At 40.3% G+C, this 18,756-nt stretch overlaps 1 protein-coding gene across 1 annotated transcript in view; it reads left to right on the forward strand.

The window, feature by feature from the left end:
• Positions 1–18,230: 18,230 nt before the first annotated feature.
• DNAJC6 (DnaJ heat shock protein family (Hsp40) member C6) overlaps positions 18,231–18,756 on the forward strand; it is a 178,458-nt gene continuing 177,932 nt past the window's right edge. The window contains exon 1 of the mRNA XM_054236379.2: positions 18,231–18,329. Coding sequence (XP_054092354.1) covers positions 18,305–18,329 — 25 coding nt within the window. The 5' untranslated portion in view covers positions 18,231–18,304. The remainder of the gene's footprint in view (positions 18,330–18,756) is intronic.

The raw sequence follows: 18,756 nt of genomic DNA on the forward strand, positions 1-18,756 counted from the left end.
ATTTTCCCTTCTAGAGTAAAGTAAAGAAATTCCAAATCTGGGGCTCTTTACTCAGAGTCAGCAACTAAAAGTTTTTACATTTGCTTTCTCTCCGCTGGCCTCCCACTTTCTTTCTTATTCTTTTTTGCCAAAAGTTTCTAAAGAAAGTTATAGACAACATAACACTTCATCTAGGGTAACCCATAACCTTGGTATTGCCCAAGACTGCCCAGTTTTAACAAGAAAAGCCCTGAGTTCAAGGAAATCCTCCAGTGCTGGGCAAACCAAGACTATTGGCCAACATACCCCTACATATGTTGTATGCCTTTCTTAAAAAATTTCCTACACAATCATAATGCCATTTTTATAAGAAAATGAACATTAAAATAATTACATATTCTCATCTAATCAAGTCATTTATATTTGCCTAATTAGCCCAAAATATGTTCTCTGGTTACTCTTATACATACACACATACAGACATAATTGCCCTAAAAGCAGATTTCCCTTTGTAATTGGTAAGTGATCTGTGGGGTCGTGCTCTGAGAAGTTATATATATCCTGTTCCTCTAATAACCTTCATTTAATGACTTTCATATCCACTGATGATACTTTCCTGAATGAATTATTACCTTTAGAGTTGCAAAATGGTCATTTTCTTTTTTTTTTCTTTTTCTTTTGAGACCGAGCTTCACTCTTTATGCTCAGGCTGGAGTGCAGTGGTACAATCCTGGCTCACTGCGACCTCCACCTCCCGGGTTCAAGCAATTCTTCTACCTCAGCTTCCCGAGTAGCTGTGCCACCACGCTGGGCTAATTTTGTATTTTTAATAGAGTGGGCTTTCACCATGTTAGGCTGGTCTTGAACTTCTGACCTCAGGCCTTCCAAAGTGCTAGGATTACGAGCGTAAACCACTGTGTCCAGCTAAAATGGTCATTTTCTAATCATATCATTTATTCTATATTCATTAGATGTTATTCTTCTGTTAAAAAAAGAATTTTCTCCTTTTGCCTTTCTCTTTTTGGCAGGGTAGAGGATTGGTGTCACTATCCAATTTGATATCACTATCCAATTCTTTTTTCGACTTTTATTTTAGAATCAGAGGGTCCATGTGCAGGTTTGCTACCTGGGTATCTTGTGCGATGCCAAGGATTGACTGGGGCACGAATGATTTTGTCACCCAGGTACAGAGCATAGTACCCAAGAGTTTTTCAACCCTTGTCCCTCTTTCTTCCTCGCCCTCCAGTAGTCCCCAGTTTCTATTGTTGCCATCTTCATGTCCCTGACTACTCAATGTTTAGTTCCAACTTATAAGTGAGAACATGCAGTATTTATTTTCTGTTCCTGAGTTAAGTTGCTTAGGATAATGGCGCCCAGTTATATCCATTTTGCCACAGAGGATATGACTTTGTTCTCTTTTATAGCTGCATAGCATTCCATGGTGTATATGTGCCACATTTTCTTTATCCAATCCACTATTGATGGGCACCTAAGTTGATTCCATGTCTTTGCTGTGTGAACAGTGCTGCAATGAACAGTTGAATGCGTGTGTCTTTTTGGAAGGACAATTTGTTTTCTTTTGGATATAGACACAGTAATGGGATTGCTGGGTGAAATGGTAGTTCTGTTTTAAGTTCTCTGAGAAATCTCCACACTGCTTTCCACAGTGGCTGAACCAATTTTAATTTCCTGTTTTGTGGGTTGTCTTTCTACTTTTAGATGGTGCCCTTTGACGCACAGAACTTTTAATTTGTTACCTATTTTTTTCTTTTATTGTTGAAGAACCAATTATGTAATCCATGGTCACAAAGATTATCTCTATATTTTACTCTAAGGTTTTATAGTTCTTAAATTTAGGTTTGATTTTTTTTTAAGACAGAGTCATACTCTGTTGCCTAGGCTGGAGTGCAGTGGTGCAATCTCAGCTCCCTGCAACTTTCACCTCCCAGGTTCAAGCGATTCTCGTGCCTCAGTCGCCCAAGTAACTGGGATTACAGGTGTGCACCACCACGCCCAGCTAATTTTTGTATTTTTAGTAGAGATGGGTTTCACCATGTTGGCCAGGCTGGTCTCAAACACCTGACCTCAAGTGATCCACTTGCCCCGGCCTCCCAAAGTGCTGGGATTACAGTCATGAGTCACCGTGCCCAGCCCATTTTGCGTTAATTTTTGCTTACGGTATATGGTAGAGGTCCAACAATCTTTTTGCATGTGAATGTGCAGTTGTCCCAGCACCATTTGCTAGAATGGCCTTTCTTTCCTTATGGAATCGTCTTGGCCCCCTTATTGAAAAAATTGACCATAAGTGTATAATTTTATTTCTGGACTCTCAATTCTATCCCATTGATCTATATGTCTATTTTTATGCTAGTACCATACATTATTGCTGTAGCTTTCTAGTGCATTTTAAAATAGAAAGTGTGAGCTCTCTAACTTTGTTCTTTTCTTTTAAGAATGTTTTGACTCTTCCGGATCCCTTGCATTTCTATACAAATTTTGGGATCAGATTGTTGATTTCAGAAAAATAGCTAGGATTTTGATAGGGATTTTGTTAAATTTGTAGATACATCTGGGGAGTATTGCCATCTTAACAATATTAAGTCTTCCAATATATGAATTTATGATGTATTTCCATTTATTTAGCTCTTTAGTTTCTTTCAGTGATGTTTTGTAATTTTCAGTTTAAAAGTCTTAAAATTTATTTTGAAAAAGTTTATTCCATGACCAGGTGTGGTGACTCATGCCTGCAATCCCAGCATTTTGGGAGGCTGAGGTGGGAGGATCATGAGGTCAGGAGATGGAGGCCATCCTGGCTAACATGTGAAACCCGCTCTCTACTAAAAATACAAAAAATTAACTGGGTGTGGTGGTTCACCCCTGTAGTCCCAGCTACTCAGGAGGCTGAGGCAGGAGAATTGCTTGAACCTGGCAGGCAGAGATTGCAATGAACTGAGATTGTACAACTGCTCTCCCGCTTGGGTGACAGAGCGAGCCTCTGTCTCAAAAAAAAAAAAAAAAAAAGAAGAAAGAAAAAGTTTATTTTTAAGTACTTTATTCTTTTGATGCAGTTGTAAATGGAATTTTTATAAACTCACTTTGAGATTATTTATTGCTAGTATGTTTGAATATAATTGATTTTTGTGTATTGATCTTATATTCTGACACTTTGTCAAATTCCTTTATTAACTCTAATCATTATTCTTTCTTATAATCAAATTGTCCCAGATTTGGTGATACCTTCTTCGAATTGTTCTTGTTTTTTTAATGTGGAACCATCAGTGTTTGAGTGCTTCTTTGAGGTTTGGTATAAGATCTCACAGTCATCCAATACTTTCCCTTTCAAGACCTGAAATTATTTTTCCAAAGAGTGCTGGTTTGTTTTAGTGGGGAAGGGTATTTGGAAACCTCTAAGATCTTGGCATGAGGTGTTCAGTTTTATTGTGTTGACGTAGACATAATTGGGAAATATCTTTTTTAAATTACAAGTTGATACTGATATTTCTAATTTAAATGTAACCATTAGATAATTTTATTATACCATGTTTTATATTATATCTTCTTACACTGAAAATCTTATTTCTTATTAACAGTAATATATTTAATTATTTGTTGAATTCTAGTGCTAACCCTGGTGGCAGAATATAAATCAACCCGAGAGGGGACTCAAGATGGCGCTGTGAGAACAACCCAGGATTGAAGCTCTTGCTGGATGCCCGGAGAGGGTGAGTCAAGGAAGCATTTCCAGATGGATCTTAGTTGCCCACAGAACGGGGAATTTCCCAGGCATAAAAGAGACGCGGGACGCCAGGCAGAGGTCTCGGCTGGGGCAGCCGGCAGCTGGTGCGGCTCTGGCCCGCGCCGGAGCGCAGAGGTGCTCCATAGCGCTCCTTACAAAAGTGCACTGTTACGGGTGCCCTGTTGAACCGGCAAACTGAGACCCGAGAGGGCTGAACTTGAGACTGAACGGGTCTTGAACTGTGACCCAGCCCAGGGAATCCCAGGGACTCAGCGTTTGGGGGAGCACAGTGCGACAAACAAAATGGTGATTCCAAACTCTCCCGGTGAAAAGGTTTTCTTAAAGGGCAGCTCCGCGGGGGAGGGGTGTCAGCCATTACTGAGGCAATCAGCCCCTACTGAGGTACACGCCCATTGCTGACAGAGCCTGCCATTGCCGAGGCAACCCGGTACAACAGAGAGACTCCGCCTCAGGGCGTAGCCTGTGGCAACAGGGCGGAGACCACAGCAGAGGGGCAGAGCCTGCAGCAAAAGGGCGAACCTCACACCAGCAGGGCGGAGCCTCGGCAGGCAAAAAGTGACTAGACTGCCTCCTAGCTGGGCAGGACAGCGAGGCTGTCACTCACAAGGAAAGCCCAAACCCGCCCCCAGATAGAGCATCTGAGAAAAAAAGGGGTTTTCTTACGAGTTAGGTTGCAGCAGAACTAAACATAACAGCCTAGCAGCACTGAATGAACAACAGAGCTCACAGCTCAGCACTTGAGCTCCTACAAAGTACAGACTGTCTCCTCAAGCAACTCCCTGACCCCTCTATACCCATAAGACTGACATTTGGCAGACATCATCCTGGGACAAAGATAGCAGAAAAAGAAACTGGTAGCATCCCTCGCTGTTCCGCAGCCGCTAGAGGTGCACCCCAGACAAGCAGGGCCTGGAGTGGACCTCAGCAGTCATACAGCGAAGGGGCTAGACTGGTAGAAGGAAAACCAAGTAACAGAAATACTCCATCATCAACAATCTGGGTGTCCACTCAGAGACCCAATTGAAAAGTCAGCAACTAAACAGACAACAGGTGGATAAATCCACAAAGATGGGAAGAAACCAGCGCAAAAAGGAGGAAAACACCCGAAACCAGAACACCTCGCCGCCTAGAAAGGACCAAAACTCCTCACCAGCAAGGGAACAAAGCTGGACGGAGAATGACTGTGACGAAATGATGGAATTAGACTTCAGAAGGTGGATAATGAGAAACTTTTGTGAGCTAAAAGAACATGTTTTAAATCAATGCAAAGAAACTAAGAACCTTGAAAAAAGATTTGAGGAAATGATAACAAGAATGGATACATTAGAGAGGAATATGAATGAATTAAAGGAGCTGAAAAACACAATACGAGAACTTCGCAAAACATGCACAAGTTTCAATAGCCGAATAGACCAAGCAGAAGAAAGAATATCAGAAGTCGAGGATCAACTCAATGAAATAAAATGAGAAACCAAGATCAGAGATAAAAGCGCAAAAAGGAATGAACAAAGTCTCCAAGAAATGTGAGACTATGTGAAGAGACCTAACCTACGTTTGATAGGCGTACCAGAATGTAATGAAGAGAATGAATCCAAGCTGGAAAATACTCTTCAGGACATAATCCAGGAAAATTTCCCCCACCTAGCAAGATAGGCCAACACTCTATTTCAGGAAATACAGAGAACACCACAAAGATATTCTGCAAGAAGAGCAACCCCAAGGCACATAATCATCAGATTCAACAAGGTTGAAATGAAGGAGAAAATACTAAGGGCAGCCAGAGAGAAAGGTCGGGTCACCCACAAAGGGAAGCCCATCAGACTCACAGCAGATCTCTCAGCAGAAACTCTACAAGCCAGAAGAGAGTGGGGGCCAATATTCAACATCCTTAAAGAAAAGAACTTTCAACCCAGAATTTCATATCCAGCCAAACTGAGCTTCAGAAGTGAAGGAAAAATAAAATCCTTTGCGAGCAAGCAAGTACTCAGAGATTGTGTCACCACCAGGCCTGCTTTACAAGAGCTCCTGAAAGAGGCACTACACATAGAAAGGAACAACCAGTACCAGCCATTCCAAAATCACACTAAATGCTAAAGAGCATCAACATAATGAAGAATCTACAACAACTAATGGACAATACAGCCAGCTAGCATCAAAATGGCAGTATCAAATTCACACATAACAATATTAACCCTAAATGTAAATGGACTAAATGTACCAATCAAAAGACACAGACTGGCAAATTGGATAAAAAGCCAAAACCCAGCAGTGTGCTGTATCCAGGAAACCCATCTCACATGCAAGGATACACAAAGGCTCAAAATAAAGGGATGGAGGAAGATTTACCAAGCAAATGGAGAGCAAAAGAAAGCAGGAGTTGCAATCCTCATCTCTGATAAAATAGACTTTAAAGCAACAAAGATCAAAAGAGACAAAGAAGGCCATTACATAATGGTAAAAGGATCGATACAACAAGAAGAGCTAATGATTCTGAACATATATGGACCCAATGCAGGAGCACCCAGATACATAAGGCAAGTTCGTAATGACTTACAAAGAGACTTAGACTCCCACACAATAATAGTGGGAGACTTTAACACTCCACTGTCAATATTAGACAGATCAACCGGACAGAAAATCAACAAGGATATCCAGGGCTTGAACTCAGACCTGGAGCAAGCAAACCTGATAGATATTTACAGAACTCTCCACCCCAAATCCACAGAATATACATTCTTCTCAGCACCACATCATACCTACTCTAAAATTGACCACCTAATTGGAAGTAAAGCACTGCTCAGCAAATGCAAAACAACTGAAATCATAACAAACAGCCTCTCAGACCATAGTGCAATCAAGTTAGAACTCAGAATTCAGAAACCAACCCAGAACCGCACAGCTTCATGGAAACTGAACAACTGGCTCCTGAATGTTGACTGGATAAACAACGAAATGAAGGCAGAAATAAAGAAGTTCTTCGAAACCAATGAGAACGAAGACACAACATGCCAGAATCTCTGGGACACATTTAAAGCAGTCTCTAGAGGAAAGTATATAGCAATAAGTGCCCATATGAGAAGAATGGAGAGATCCAAAATTGACACCCTATCATCAAAATTGAAAGAGCTAGAGGAGCAAGATAAAAAAACTCAAAACCTAGCAGAAGAGAGGAAATAACTAAGATCAGAGCTGAACTGAAGGAGACTGAGACACGAAAAACCCTCCAAAAAATCAATAAATCCAAGAGCTGGTTTTTTGAAAAGATAACAAAATAGACAGACCACTAGCCAGATTGATTAAAAAGAAAAGAGAGAACAACCAAATAGATGCAATAAAAAATGATAAAGGGGAAATCACCACAGATTCCACAGAAATTCAAACCATCATCAGAGAATATCACAAACAACTCTATGCACATAAACTAGTAAACCTGGAAAAAGTGGATAAATTCCTGGACTCCTGTGTCCTCCCAAGCCTAAACCAGGAGGAAGCTGAAACTATGAATAGACCAATAACGAGGTCAGAAGTCGAGGCAGCAATTAAGAGCCTACCACACAAAAAAAGCCCAGGTCCAGACGGGTTCACAGCCGAATTCTACCAGCCACACAAAGAGGAGCTGGTACCATTTCTTCTGAAACTATTCCAAATAATCCAAAAAGAAGGAATCCTACCCAAATCATTCTACGAGACCAATATCATCCTGATACCAAAACCCGGCAGAGACCCAACAAGAAAAGAAAACTTCAGGCCAATATCCATGATGAACATAGATGCAAAAATCTTCAATAAAATATTGGCAAGCCGATTGCAACAGCAAATCAAAAAACTTATTCATCATGATCAAGTAGGATTCATCCCGGGGATGCAAGGCTGGTTCAACATATGCAAGTCTATAAACGTAATCCACCACATAAACAGAACCAAAAACAAAAACCACATGATTATCTCAATTGATGCAGAGAAGGCATTTGACAAAATTCAACAGCCCTTTATGCTAAAAACCCTCAATAAATTTGGTATCGATGGAACATATCTCAAAGTAATAAAAGCTATTTATGACAAACCAACAGCCAATATCATACTGAATGGGCAAAAACTGGAAGCATTCCCTTTGAAATCTGGCACTAGACAAGGATGCCCTCTCTCACCACTCCTATTCAATATAGTACTGGAAGTTCTAGCCACAGCAATCAGGCAAGAAAAAGAAATAAAGGGTATTCAAATAGGAAAGGTGGAAGCCAAATTGTCTCTATTTGCAGACGACATGATAGTATACCTAGAAGACCCCATCGCCTCAGCCCAAAAACTCCTGAAACTGATAAGCAACTTCAGCAAAGTCTCAGGATATAAAATCAATGTACAAAAATCACAAGCATTCGTCTACACCAATAACAGACTTAAAGAAAGCCAAATCAAGAGCGAACTGCCATTCGCCATTGCTACAAAAAGAATAAAATACCTTGGAATACAACTCACAAGGAACGTAAGAGACCTCTTCAAGGAGAACTACAAACCACTGCTCAACGAAATCAGAGAGGACACAAACAGATGGAGAAACATTCCATGTTCATGGTTAGGAAGAATTAATATCGTGAAAATGGCTATACTGCCCAAAGTAATTTACAGAATCAACGCTATCCCCATCAAGCTACCATTGACTTTCTTCACAGAACTGGAAAAAACCACCATGAACTTCATATGGAACCAAAAGAGAGCCCGCATAGCCAAGTCAATTCTAAGCAAAAATAACACAGCGGGGGGCATCACACTACCAAATTTCAAACTATATTACGAGGCTACAGTAATCAAAACAGCATGGTACTGGTACCAAAACAGAGATATAGACCAATGGAACAAAACAGAGGCACCGGAGGCAACACAACATACATACAACTATACAATCTTTGATAAACCTAACAAAAACAAGCAATGGGGAAAGGATTCCATGTTTAACAAATGGTGTTGGGAAAACTGGCTAGCCATGTGCAGAAAGCAGAAACTGGACCCCTTCCTGACACCTTACACTAAAATTAACTCCAGATGGATTAAAGACTTAAACATAAGACCTGGCACCATAAAAACCCTAGAAGGAAATCTAGGCAAAACCATCCAGGACATAGGAGTAGGCAAGGACTTCATGAACAAAACACCAAAAGCATTGGCAACAAAAGCCAAAATAGACAAATGGGACCTAATGAAACTCCACAGCTTCTGCACGGCAAAAGAAACAGTAACTAGAGTGGATTGGCAACCAACAGAATGGGAAAAATTTTCGCAGTCTACCCATCTGACAAAGGGCTGATATCCAGAATTTACAAAGAACTCAAACAGATTTATAGGAAAAAAACAAACAAGCCCATTCAAAAGTGGGCAAAGGATATGAACAGATACTTTACGAAAGAAGACATATATGAGGCCAACAATCATATGAAAAAATGCTCATCGTCACTGGTCATCAGAGAGATGCAAATCAAAACCACATTGAGATACCATCTCACGCCAGTTAGAATGGCGATCATTAAAAAATCTGGAGACAACAGATGCTGGAGAGGATGTGGAGAAAAAGGAACACTTTTACACTGTTGGTGGGAGTGTAAATTAGTTCAACCATTGTGGAAGACAGTGTGGCGATTCCTCAAGGCCTTAGAAATAGAAATTCCATTTGACCCAGCAATCCCATTACTGGGTATATATCCAAGAGACTATAAATCGTTCTACTATAAGGACACATGTACACGAATGTTCATTGCAGCACTGTTTACAATAGCAAAGACCTGGAATCAACCCAAATGCCCATTGATAATAGACTGGATTGGAAAAATGTGGCACATATACACCATGGAATATTATGCAGCAATCAGAAATGATGAGTTTGTGTCGTTTGTAGGGACATGGATGAATCTGGAAAACATCATCCTCAGCAAACTGACACAAGAACAGAAAATGAAACACCGCATATCCTCACTCATAGTTGGGTGATGAAAAATGAGAACACATGGACACAGAAAGGGGAGTACTAAACACTGGGGTCTATTGGGGGGAAAAGGGGAGGGCCAGTGGGAGGGGGAGGTGGGGAGGGATAGCCTGGGGAGAAATGCCAAATGTGGGTGAAGGGGAGAAGAAAAGCAAAGCACACTGCCATGTGTGTACCTACGCAACTGTCTTGCATGCTCTGCTCATGTACCCCAAAACCTAAAATCCAGTAAAAAATTAAAAAAAAAAAAAAAAAAAAAAAAAAAGAAATTTGCACGGCCATCTTGCCGCCACCGAAAGGAAAGAATAATTAGGTTTTTAACGTTTTTTTCTTTCTAACTGAAGATCTGTTTTTCTGATTTTAAAAAGAATACACTTTGATATTTTCACATGGTACTGAAAAATATAAAATTATGCTCATAATTCTTCCACCTAGAGGGTGAACTCTACTAATAGCTTTGTGCCGTTTTCTGGCTATCTCCTTATTTATCATAAATAGAATCACTTTACTAGTCTATAACATGTGGCTTGTTTCTTTTTTATTTTTTAAAGAAAAGAGGTTTATTTGGCTCACAGTTCTGCAGGCTGTATAAGGAACACAGCACCAGCATTTGCTTCTGATGAGGGCCTCAGGGAGCTTTCATTCATGATGGAAGGGCGAGGAGAGCCAGTATGATATAAGGCAAAAGAGGGAGCAAGAGAGTGAATTGGTATTTGGGGTTTAAAAAAAAGGTGTTTTTTTTGAGACAGAGTCTTGCTCTGTCATCCAGTCTGAAATACAGTAGCATTATCATGACTCACTGTAGCCTTGACCTCCTGGGCTCATGCAATCCTCCTGCCTCAGCCTCCTGAGTAGCTGGGACCACAAGTGCCCACCACCTGCCTGGCTAATTTTTTTTTTTTTAAGTAAAGACAGGGTTTCACCATTTTAGCTAGGCTGATCTCAAACTCCTGATCTCAAGTGATCTGTGCTTGGATTACAGGCATGAGCTACCATGCCTGGCCAAAAATATACAATTAAATTATTATTGGCTATAGTCACCTGTTGTGCTATCAAATACTAAATCTTATTCATTATTTCTAAATATTTTTTGTACCAATTAACCATCTCCACTCTCTGCCATCCCCCCTACTACCCTTCCCTGGCAACTTTCATTCTACTGTCTATCTGTTTGTCTTTCTGTTAACAAGAGTTTTTTTTTTTTTCTCAACAATGCTATTTGGGAGGGGGAGGCTGCAGTGAGCCAAGATTGTACCATTGCACTCCAGCCTGGGCAACAAGAGCAAAACTCCGTCACAAACAAACAAACAACCCCCCCCCAAAAAAAACCAATGCTATTAACAACAATAAAAATATTCTTATATTATATAAAATGTCCTTGTGTAAGATGACAATTTTTTTAAATTTCAAATTTGTAGTGTGAAAATTCCAAACATATGCAATGGTAGAGAGAACAGTTCAATTCCAAGTAACCACCATCCACCTTCAATGCTTATCAATTCTTGGGCCAGTCCTGTTTCATCAATAACCTCACCCACTTCCCCACACTCAGTTTATTTACAAGTGAATCCCAGGTTCATGATGCCTTGGCACTTCCTGAAGTGGTGTGTATTTCTAGTTTCTTCACAGTCTGGTCCTGAGTAACTCTCCGGTTACATCTCTTGCCACATCCCATGAGCTCTAGACTCCAGCTATTTCAGACTAAGATTTGGCGACGTCATTCTTCAAACATGCCTTGCTCTTTAGCACTTCTTTCTCTTCGTATATGCTATTGCATCTTCCTAGAATGTTTCTTCTTCTCTTCCCTGTTGGTCAACACTTCATCTTTCAGGGTCCAGCTCACATCCCCTGGCCCATAACGTCTTCCCCGTCTCCTCCTATGTGTGTTCCTGTAGCACTTTGCATTACACCTTTAGTCCTCATCACACTGCACAGTCCAAACACCCCTGCAGGGTGGGGACCAGCCTCCCACAGGGCCTGATAGAAGAAAAACTTGGTAGGCAGAGTCCACTGAAAATTCAGAAAAAATGTTTTCAATTGACTTAAATATGTAAATCTATAGTAGTATGCAAATAAAGTGTAAAATGCTTGTATACTACTAAAAGGAAAAGTCATTCTTAATTAAGACATTCAGAAAATAAAAAATGAACAGCCTTGACTACTTAAAGACTTAAATTTATATAAACAAGGAAATACTCCAAAGAGTTAAAAAACAAGTGACTGACATAAGAAAACTTCACAGTATATGCAATAGAGAGAAGATTGATATCCATACCCTATAAAAAGCTTCTACAAATCAGCTAGAGAGAAACTCAATAAAACAATGGGTAAAAGCTATAGAGACAAAGAATTCACAAAAGAAATACAAATGATAACTAAACATATGAAAAGTTGTTAAACTTCCTAATTAGGGAAATAAAACTTAAAAATGAAAAACCAAGCCGGGCGCGGTGGCTCAAGCCTGTAATCCCAGCACTTTGGAGGCCGAGGTGGGTGGATCACAAGGTCAAGATATCGAGACCATCCTGGTCAACATGGTGAAACCCCATCTCTACTAAAAATACAAAAAATTAGCCGAGCACGGTGGCGCATGCCTGTAATCCCAGCTACTCAGGAGGCTGAGGCAGGAGAATTGCCTTGAACCCAGGAGGCGGAGGTTGTGGTGAGCCGAGATCGCACCATTGCACTCCAGCCTGGGTAACAAGCACGAAACTCCATCTCAAAAAAAAAAAAAAAAAAGAAAAACCAGTTTTAAATATCAAATTCTCAAAAATTAAAAATACTAATAATATCCAGAGTAGTAGTAATATCCAATGTAAAGGAAAACTCTAATATGCTGCCATGGACATGTAAATTGATAGTCATTTTGAAAGACAAATAGCCAGTATGTATCAAAATGAAAAATTCACATGCGCTTTGATCATATAATTTTATTTCTAGGAATCTATGTTACAGAAATACATTTGTGCACAAAGTTGTGTAGGATATCCATTTGAAGTCCTGGTGGAATCAGTAAAAACTGGAAACAACCTAAATGTCCGACAGTAAGAATATGATTAAGTAATAAATAATAAATCATAGTCCATCTATATATGGAATATTATGCATTGGACTTATTTTCAGATATGTTGTTAATAACAATATAAATAATATATAGATTATATACTATTTATGTAAAAATATTTGTTTGCATGTTCATAACACAAGTATATAAAAATAGAATTTCTTGTACTTTTCTATAATTCAATCTAATTTTTGTTTCGAATCCCCATAGTATCAGCCTTGTAGATGCAATCTCAGTGAATTTGGAGTTTCTTATACCTTTTCTCCAGGACCGTGTCTGAGTTTCAAGGCACTGGGAGCCGGGGACAGCAGTCAATCCATTTGATACTTGAGGGCATCTGTCAACACAGGAATCTGCCAAGATATCCACCTTCGTTTCTGATCCTTGGTCACCAGTTCACACAGGTGTTCCTGTTGTGTCTGTCTAGTGGTTTTCTCTGCTACTTCATCATCCTGCCCACGGGCACAGAAATCATTCTGCAGGCCCAGGATTCATTTTGCTCTTTCTGCTCCCTAGCAGGGCACTGGAATGTCTGAGAGAGTGTCTACGGGCAACTATTTGGGATTCTGCATTAGAAACAGGCTGTCAAGCACCACCTCACTCTAGGATCCTCCAGAATCTATATTCTTACCACGTTATCTCAGATTCCCTGCTTCCTATCTCCCAGAGGAAATAACTAAGAGTGGGGAAAGTCATGGTTGGGAAATGCCTCTGTCCTCAAATCCTCTACTTTTCTTATTTACTGTGTTTTTCCTAAGTCTCTGTTTATACCAGGATTCACCTTTATTATAAGTGTTAACACTTTGGAAAACCAAAACCAGAGGACAATCCTCATAACCCACTGGGCCTGTTTTTTCTCTCCCCTTCATCCCTGTGGCAATGAGCATAAAGGAGCAAGCTGTTTGAATTGGGGAGTTGCAGCAAGGGAGGAATTTGAGTAATATTTCTAAATATGTTCCCGCTATATCTTTGACATATATTTGTTATGTGTGGAACTATAGAAGAAAGGCCTTGAAAGATATATGTTAAACAGCTAACAGTAGCTGTCTCTGGGGAAGGCACTGAAAAGTGGGGAATTGCAATTCCACTATGTGCCTGGAAGGAGACAGAGCTGGCATTTGTGAATCCACTGGTACGACGCCACACACTCCAAACTAAAGGAAAGGTGACACGTACAAGAGGTACTCCTGTTTCTCCCTCTTGCTTGCTAAGTCTTTACAACAGACTGGTTGTCTTTCATTTCCTCCTGACTGGGGATATACTCATGAGTAATGGATTCCTCAAATGAGTTTCTGATCTTATTTAACTTCCAACTGGACTCCTAGTAGAACTCCAAATCTTATTTTATCTCTATTGTTTCAAACTCCTCTTATGTTGAGTTTTGATTTTGTCACCAAAGCTGTTAGGGAGCAGGAAAGTAGACTATACATTCCCTCCTTCACCACACTTGACTATCATTATCTTACATCTCATCAGAGAGACCTAAAATGGGAGAGAAGGAAAATCAGAGAGATGGGATCCAATAGTTCTAGAGCAAGACTCCTGCAAAGATCAGTGGGAGGGAAGTCGATCCATGTATTTAAAGCAAGGTTATAGCTGTTTCGTCATGTTCAAGCCTTCCTTCTTAGCCTTGGATGCTTCAGTGACTTAGATGCAAGTAAAATCATACTGATCAAAGATTTCAAAAGACCTTGAGCCTAGGTCAAAACAACAAAATGCAATTAAATGCCAGGTTCTACATTTATGTTTAAGAACTCAGTTACAAAAGTATACAAAATAGGAGAAACTTGGCTTGATAGCAATTTATATGAAAAAAAATCTAAGATTTTAAATGACTCTAAATTAGCTCAACCTAATGTTAAAACATTCTCCACATTCTCAAAAACAGCTGATAAAATCTTAGTTCCTATAATAGAAATATAGTTTTGTATTCAGGTTAATGAAAGTGATCATATAATTGAACTTGGCATTGAAACTATTTTCCAGATATATTTATTGTAAATGAAAAATATGAACAATGGATAGGTTATGACACCATTTATGTAAACAACATAGTGTCTCTGTGTATATGTGCTTGTCTGTGTGTAACAGATATGAACAACGTTTTATATTTAGGTTTCAACATTCAATTACAGAAGTATAACCTTCATAAACAATATTTTTAAAATGCTTTAAATCCTTTCCTATGGCCATGCCTCCTGGTAGACATTGAACATAGAAGTTGGAGAATATATGAAGAACTTAGGAGGGCTCTAGGTTCTATTTTTTAGAAAGATATTGTGAAAGAAGAAAATATTCAAAGGGAAGTGAAAGGATATAGAAGGAGCAGAAGGAGGGACAAGTGTTTGCATTCTTCAGCTGTAAAGAGCAGCCTAAGGCAGAATAAAGACCAGCAACAAAACGCCAAAAGAAAACAGTCCTGTGTTCAACTCAAGGAAGGCCTACAATGCTCAAATTATCCTGTTACAGGGAAGATTGAGTTTTCTTTCCTTTGTGTCCTCTGCCAACTGGGATGATGATGATGTTATGAACAATAATGCTTACCATTTACTGAGAGTTTACTAAGTGTTTTTCACTATCTTATTTAATCCTCACTATAATGCTGAGAAGGTCAGAGAGATTAAATAACTTGCCCAAGGGTTGAGTGTCCACCCACAACCCCACAAAAGAGGGTATATTGGTCTCTTTGGGCTACTGTAACAAAATGCTATAAATTGGGTTGGGTAGTTATAAACAACAGAAATCTCTTTCTTTCTTTTTACCTTTAACTTCTTAGGCTCAAGTGATCCTTCCACCTCGGTCTTCTGAAGTGTTGTGATTACAGGCATGAGCCACCGTGTCCAGCACAGAGATTTCTTTCTCATAGTTGTGGAAGCTGGGAAGTCCAGGGTCAAGGCAGATTTAGTCTCTGGTGAAGGCCTGCTTTCTGGATCATAGATGATGTCTTCTTGCTGTGTCCTCACATGGTAGATAGGGCAAGGCAGCTCTCTGGACCTCTTCTATAAGGGCACTAATCCATTCATAAGGGCTCCACCCTCATGACCTAATTACCTCTCAAAGGCCCCATCTCCTAATGCCATCACCCTAGTGCTTAGGTTGTAATGTACACATTTTGGGAGACAGAAACATTCAGACCTTAGCAAAGGGGATAGCCCAGTATCTATATTTCATGCACTTTTTGCAAAATAAGAGTACAGCCTATTTGACAATTCATTGTAAGGTTTGCTACACAGTGGATGTTCAGTGTACATCCACTAGAGAAAGAATAATCTCTGAATAGGAGTAAAACCATAGTGAAATAAGAAGGGCTTTAGAATAAAATGCTTGGCTTGTGGATATAGATCTTGAAATAAGCCCAAAATATATGAAGCATGTTTCCAGAGCAGTGCTTGCCCAATAGAATATTCTGGAATGATAGAAATGTTCCATGACTACAACATATAATAGATTAGCGACTAGCTACACATAGGTATTACTCTTTAATCTTGTAAACTTTAGATTAAAAAATAGATTTAGGGTCTACAGCCATACCATCCTGAATGAGCCTGAGCTTGTCTGATCTCAGAAGATAAGCAGGGTCGGGCCTGGTTAGTACTTTTTTTTGAACAAGCCTACAGCACCTGCCTGGGGATACCGGGTGCTGTAGGCTTGTTCAAAAAAAAAAAAAAAAGGAAATTGAAAAAATAATAAATTTAGGCCAGGTGCTGTGGTTCATGCCTGTAAACCAGCACTTTGGGAGGCCGAGGCAGGTGGATCCCAAGGTCAGGAGTTCAAGACCAGCCTGGCCACAATGGTGAAACCTCATCTCTACTAAAAACAGACAAAAAATTAGCTGGGTGCAGTGGCAGGCACCTGTAATCTCAGCACCTCAGGAGGCTGAGGCAGGAGAATACCTTGAACCTAGGAAGTGGAGGTTGCAGTGAGCAGAGATTTCACTACTGCATTTTAGCCTGGGTGACAGAGCAAGACTCCGTCTCAATGAATAAATGAATAAATAGATAAATTTAAAGTGGAGACTACCCTTAATTGTTTTCTGCACTAATGACAGTCCTATAGTCATTGCCATTGGGGCAACCGAAACGTGAAACAACACTATTGGTTTCAGTGGATCCAGAGGCATTTGGGTTAGGAATATAAGTTTATATTAGGTTATACAGTGTAGCTTATATTCTGGAACTTTCTGTAAGGGAGGATGGGCAACAGGATTGCTCAAGCATAATAAAAGAAAGACATTTAAATCATGAAGTTTGAAGGATGTGGCCGTCTTCAACCAGCAAGACCTTCTCATTTCTCTCTCTTGAGCCACTCACAGGCATATACTACACATTTATTTATTCATTGCAAAACAAAAACAAAAACAAAAACAAAAAATTTGCCATTTTGTCAGGTATGGTGGCTCACACCTATAATCCTAGCACTTTGGGAGGCTGAGGTGGGAGGATTGTTTGAGCCTGGGAATTCAAACCAGACTGGGCAGTAGAGTGAGACCCTGTCTCTACAAAAAATAAAACAATTAGCTGGGTGTGGTGGTGCATGCCTATAGTCCCAGCTACTCTGGAGGCGGAGGTGGGAGGAATGTTTGAGCCTGGGAGGTTGAGGCTACAGTGAGCTGAGATCACATCACTGCACCCCAACCTCGGTGACAGGGTGAAACCCTGTCTCAAACAAAAACAAAAGCAAAAACAGAAACAAAAAACAGTGCCATCCTTTTTGTCTGTCACTGTCTCTCTAAATGGACAAAGTATTACAGTAAGCTACCATTTACTGAGCCTATTTGATCCTTTACATGCAACAGCAAAACTTATCACAACTATGAGGTAGGTACTAGTTATTATTTCCATTTTACAGATTGGGAAACAGAGACTTAGAGAAGTTAGGCAAGCTGGCCAAGGTCATAAAGTTAGTCAGTGGCCGAGCCAGTATTCACACAGTTGTGTTTAGCTGAAAAGTCTAGGTCATTTCTACTATTCTCCACTCACACCACACACACATGCATGCATATACATGCATGCACACACATAAATCTTGTATCCCATTTACTTTGAGTGCTGTCATATTCATATTTCTTGACCTAGCTTTGTAAACACAATGACATGCATGGAATTCAGGACTTTTTTCCCCTTTTTGTTTTTCTCCACGCCCAGTGAGCCAGATGTACAAATAAGTAGGCTTACTTCGTTTGCATTTTTGACATTTGAAAAGAAATTCTGTGTTCCTCATGCTCATGAATGTGCCTCAGGCACTTGGGTGTTTCCACTTGGTGGAAGATCTTCTCTCAGATCACATTCTTTTCCCATGGACTCCAGGGACTGTGGCAAAGCCGCCACTGGATCTGCCTGGAGCAAACAGTGACTGTGGGAGTCAGAGACTTCTGGTCTTTCTTCAGCTCCGGTTGGAAGAGTGCCGTAAAATCATGTGATGTTTGGACTAAAAGGGCAAGTCAAAGAATGTCCCTTGCATCTTTGTCTGACCGGTGAAGTCTAAGCAGTAAGCAAAGGAGCCTCTCCAAGGAGCTGTTTCAATCCACTGGATGTGCCAGGACAGTGGAATAAAAGGTGAGTCTCTAAGCCACTCCCAATGGGGCTATTAACACTTAGCACTGTTTCAAAACCAGTCAGTGAGAGTCACTTTGCTAATTAGATCACTTTTTCTTTTTTCTTTTTTTTTTTTTTGAGACAGGGTCTTCCTCTGTTGCCCAGGCTGGAGTGCAGTGGCTTGATCTTAACTCACTGCAACCTCTGCCTTCAAGCAATTCTCCTGCCTCAGCCTCCTGAGTAGCTGGGATTACAGGCGTGTACCACCATGCCTGGCTAATTTTTTTATTGTTAGTAGAGAGGGGTTTTCACCATGTTGGCCAGGCTGATCTCAAATTCCTGACCTCAAGTGAGCTGCCTGACCTCAAGTGAGCTGGCCTCCCAAAGTGTTGGGATTACAGGCGAGCCACTGCACCCAGCCAAGATCACTTTTTCTAAAGGCGAGTTT

Source organism: Callithrix jacchus, chromosome 7, assembly GCF_049354715.1.
Source record: "Callithrix jacchus isolate 240 chromosome 7, calJac240_pri, whole genome shotgun sequence".
Taxonomy (NCBI): domain Eukaryota; kingdom Metazoa; phylum Chordata; class Mammalia; order Primates; family Cebidae; genus Callithrix; species Callithrix jacchus.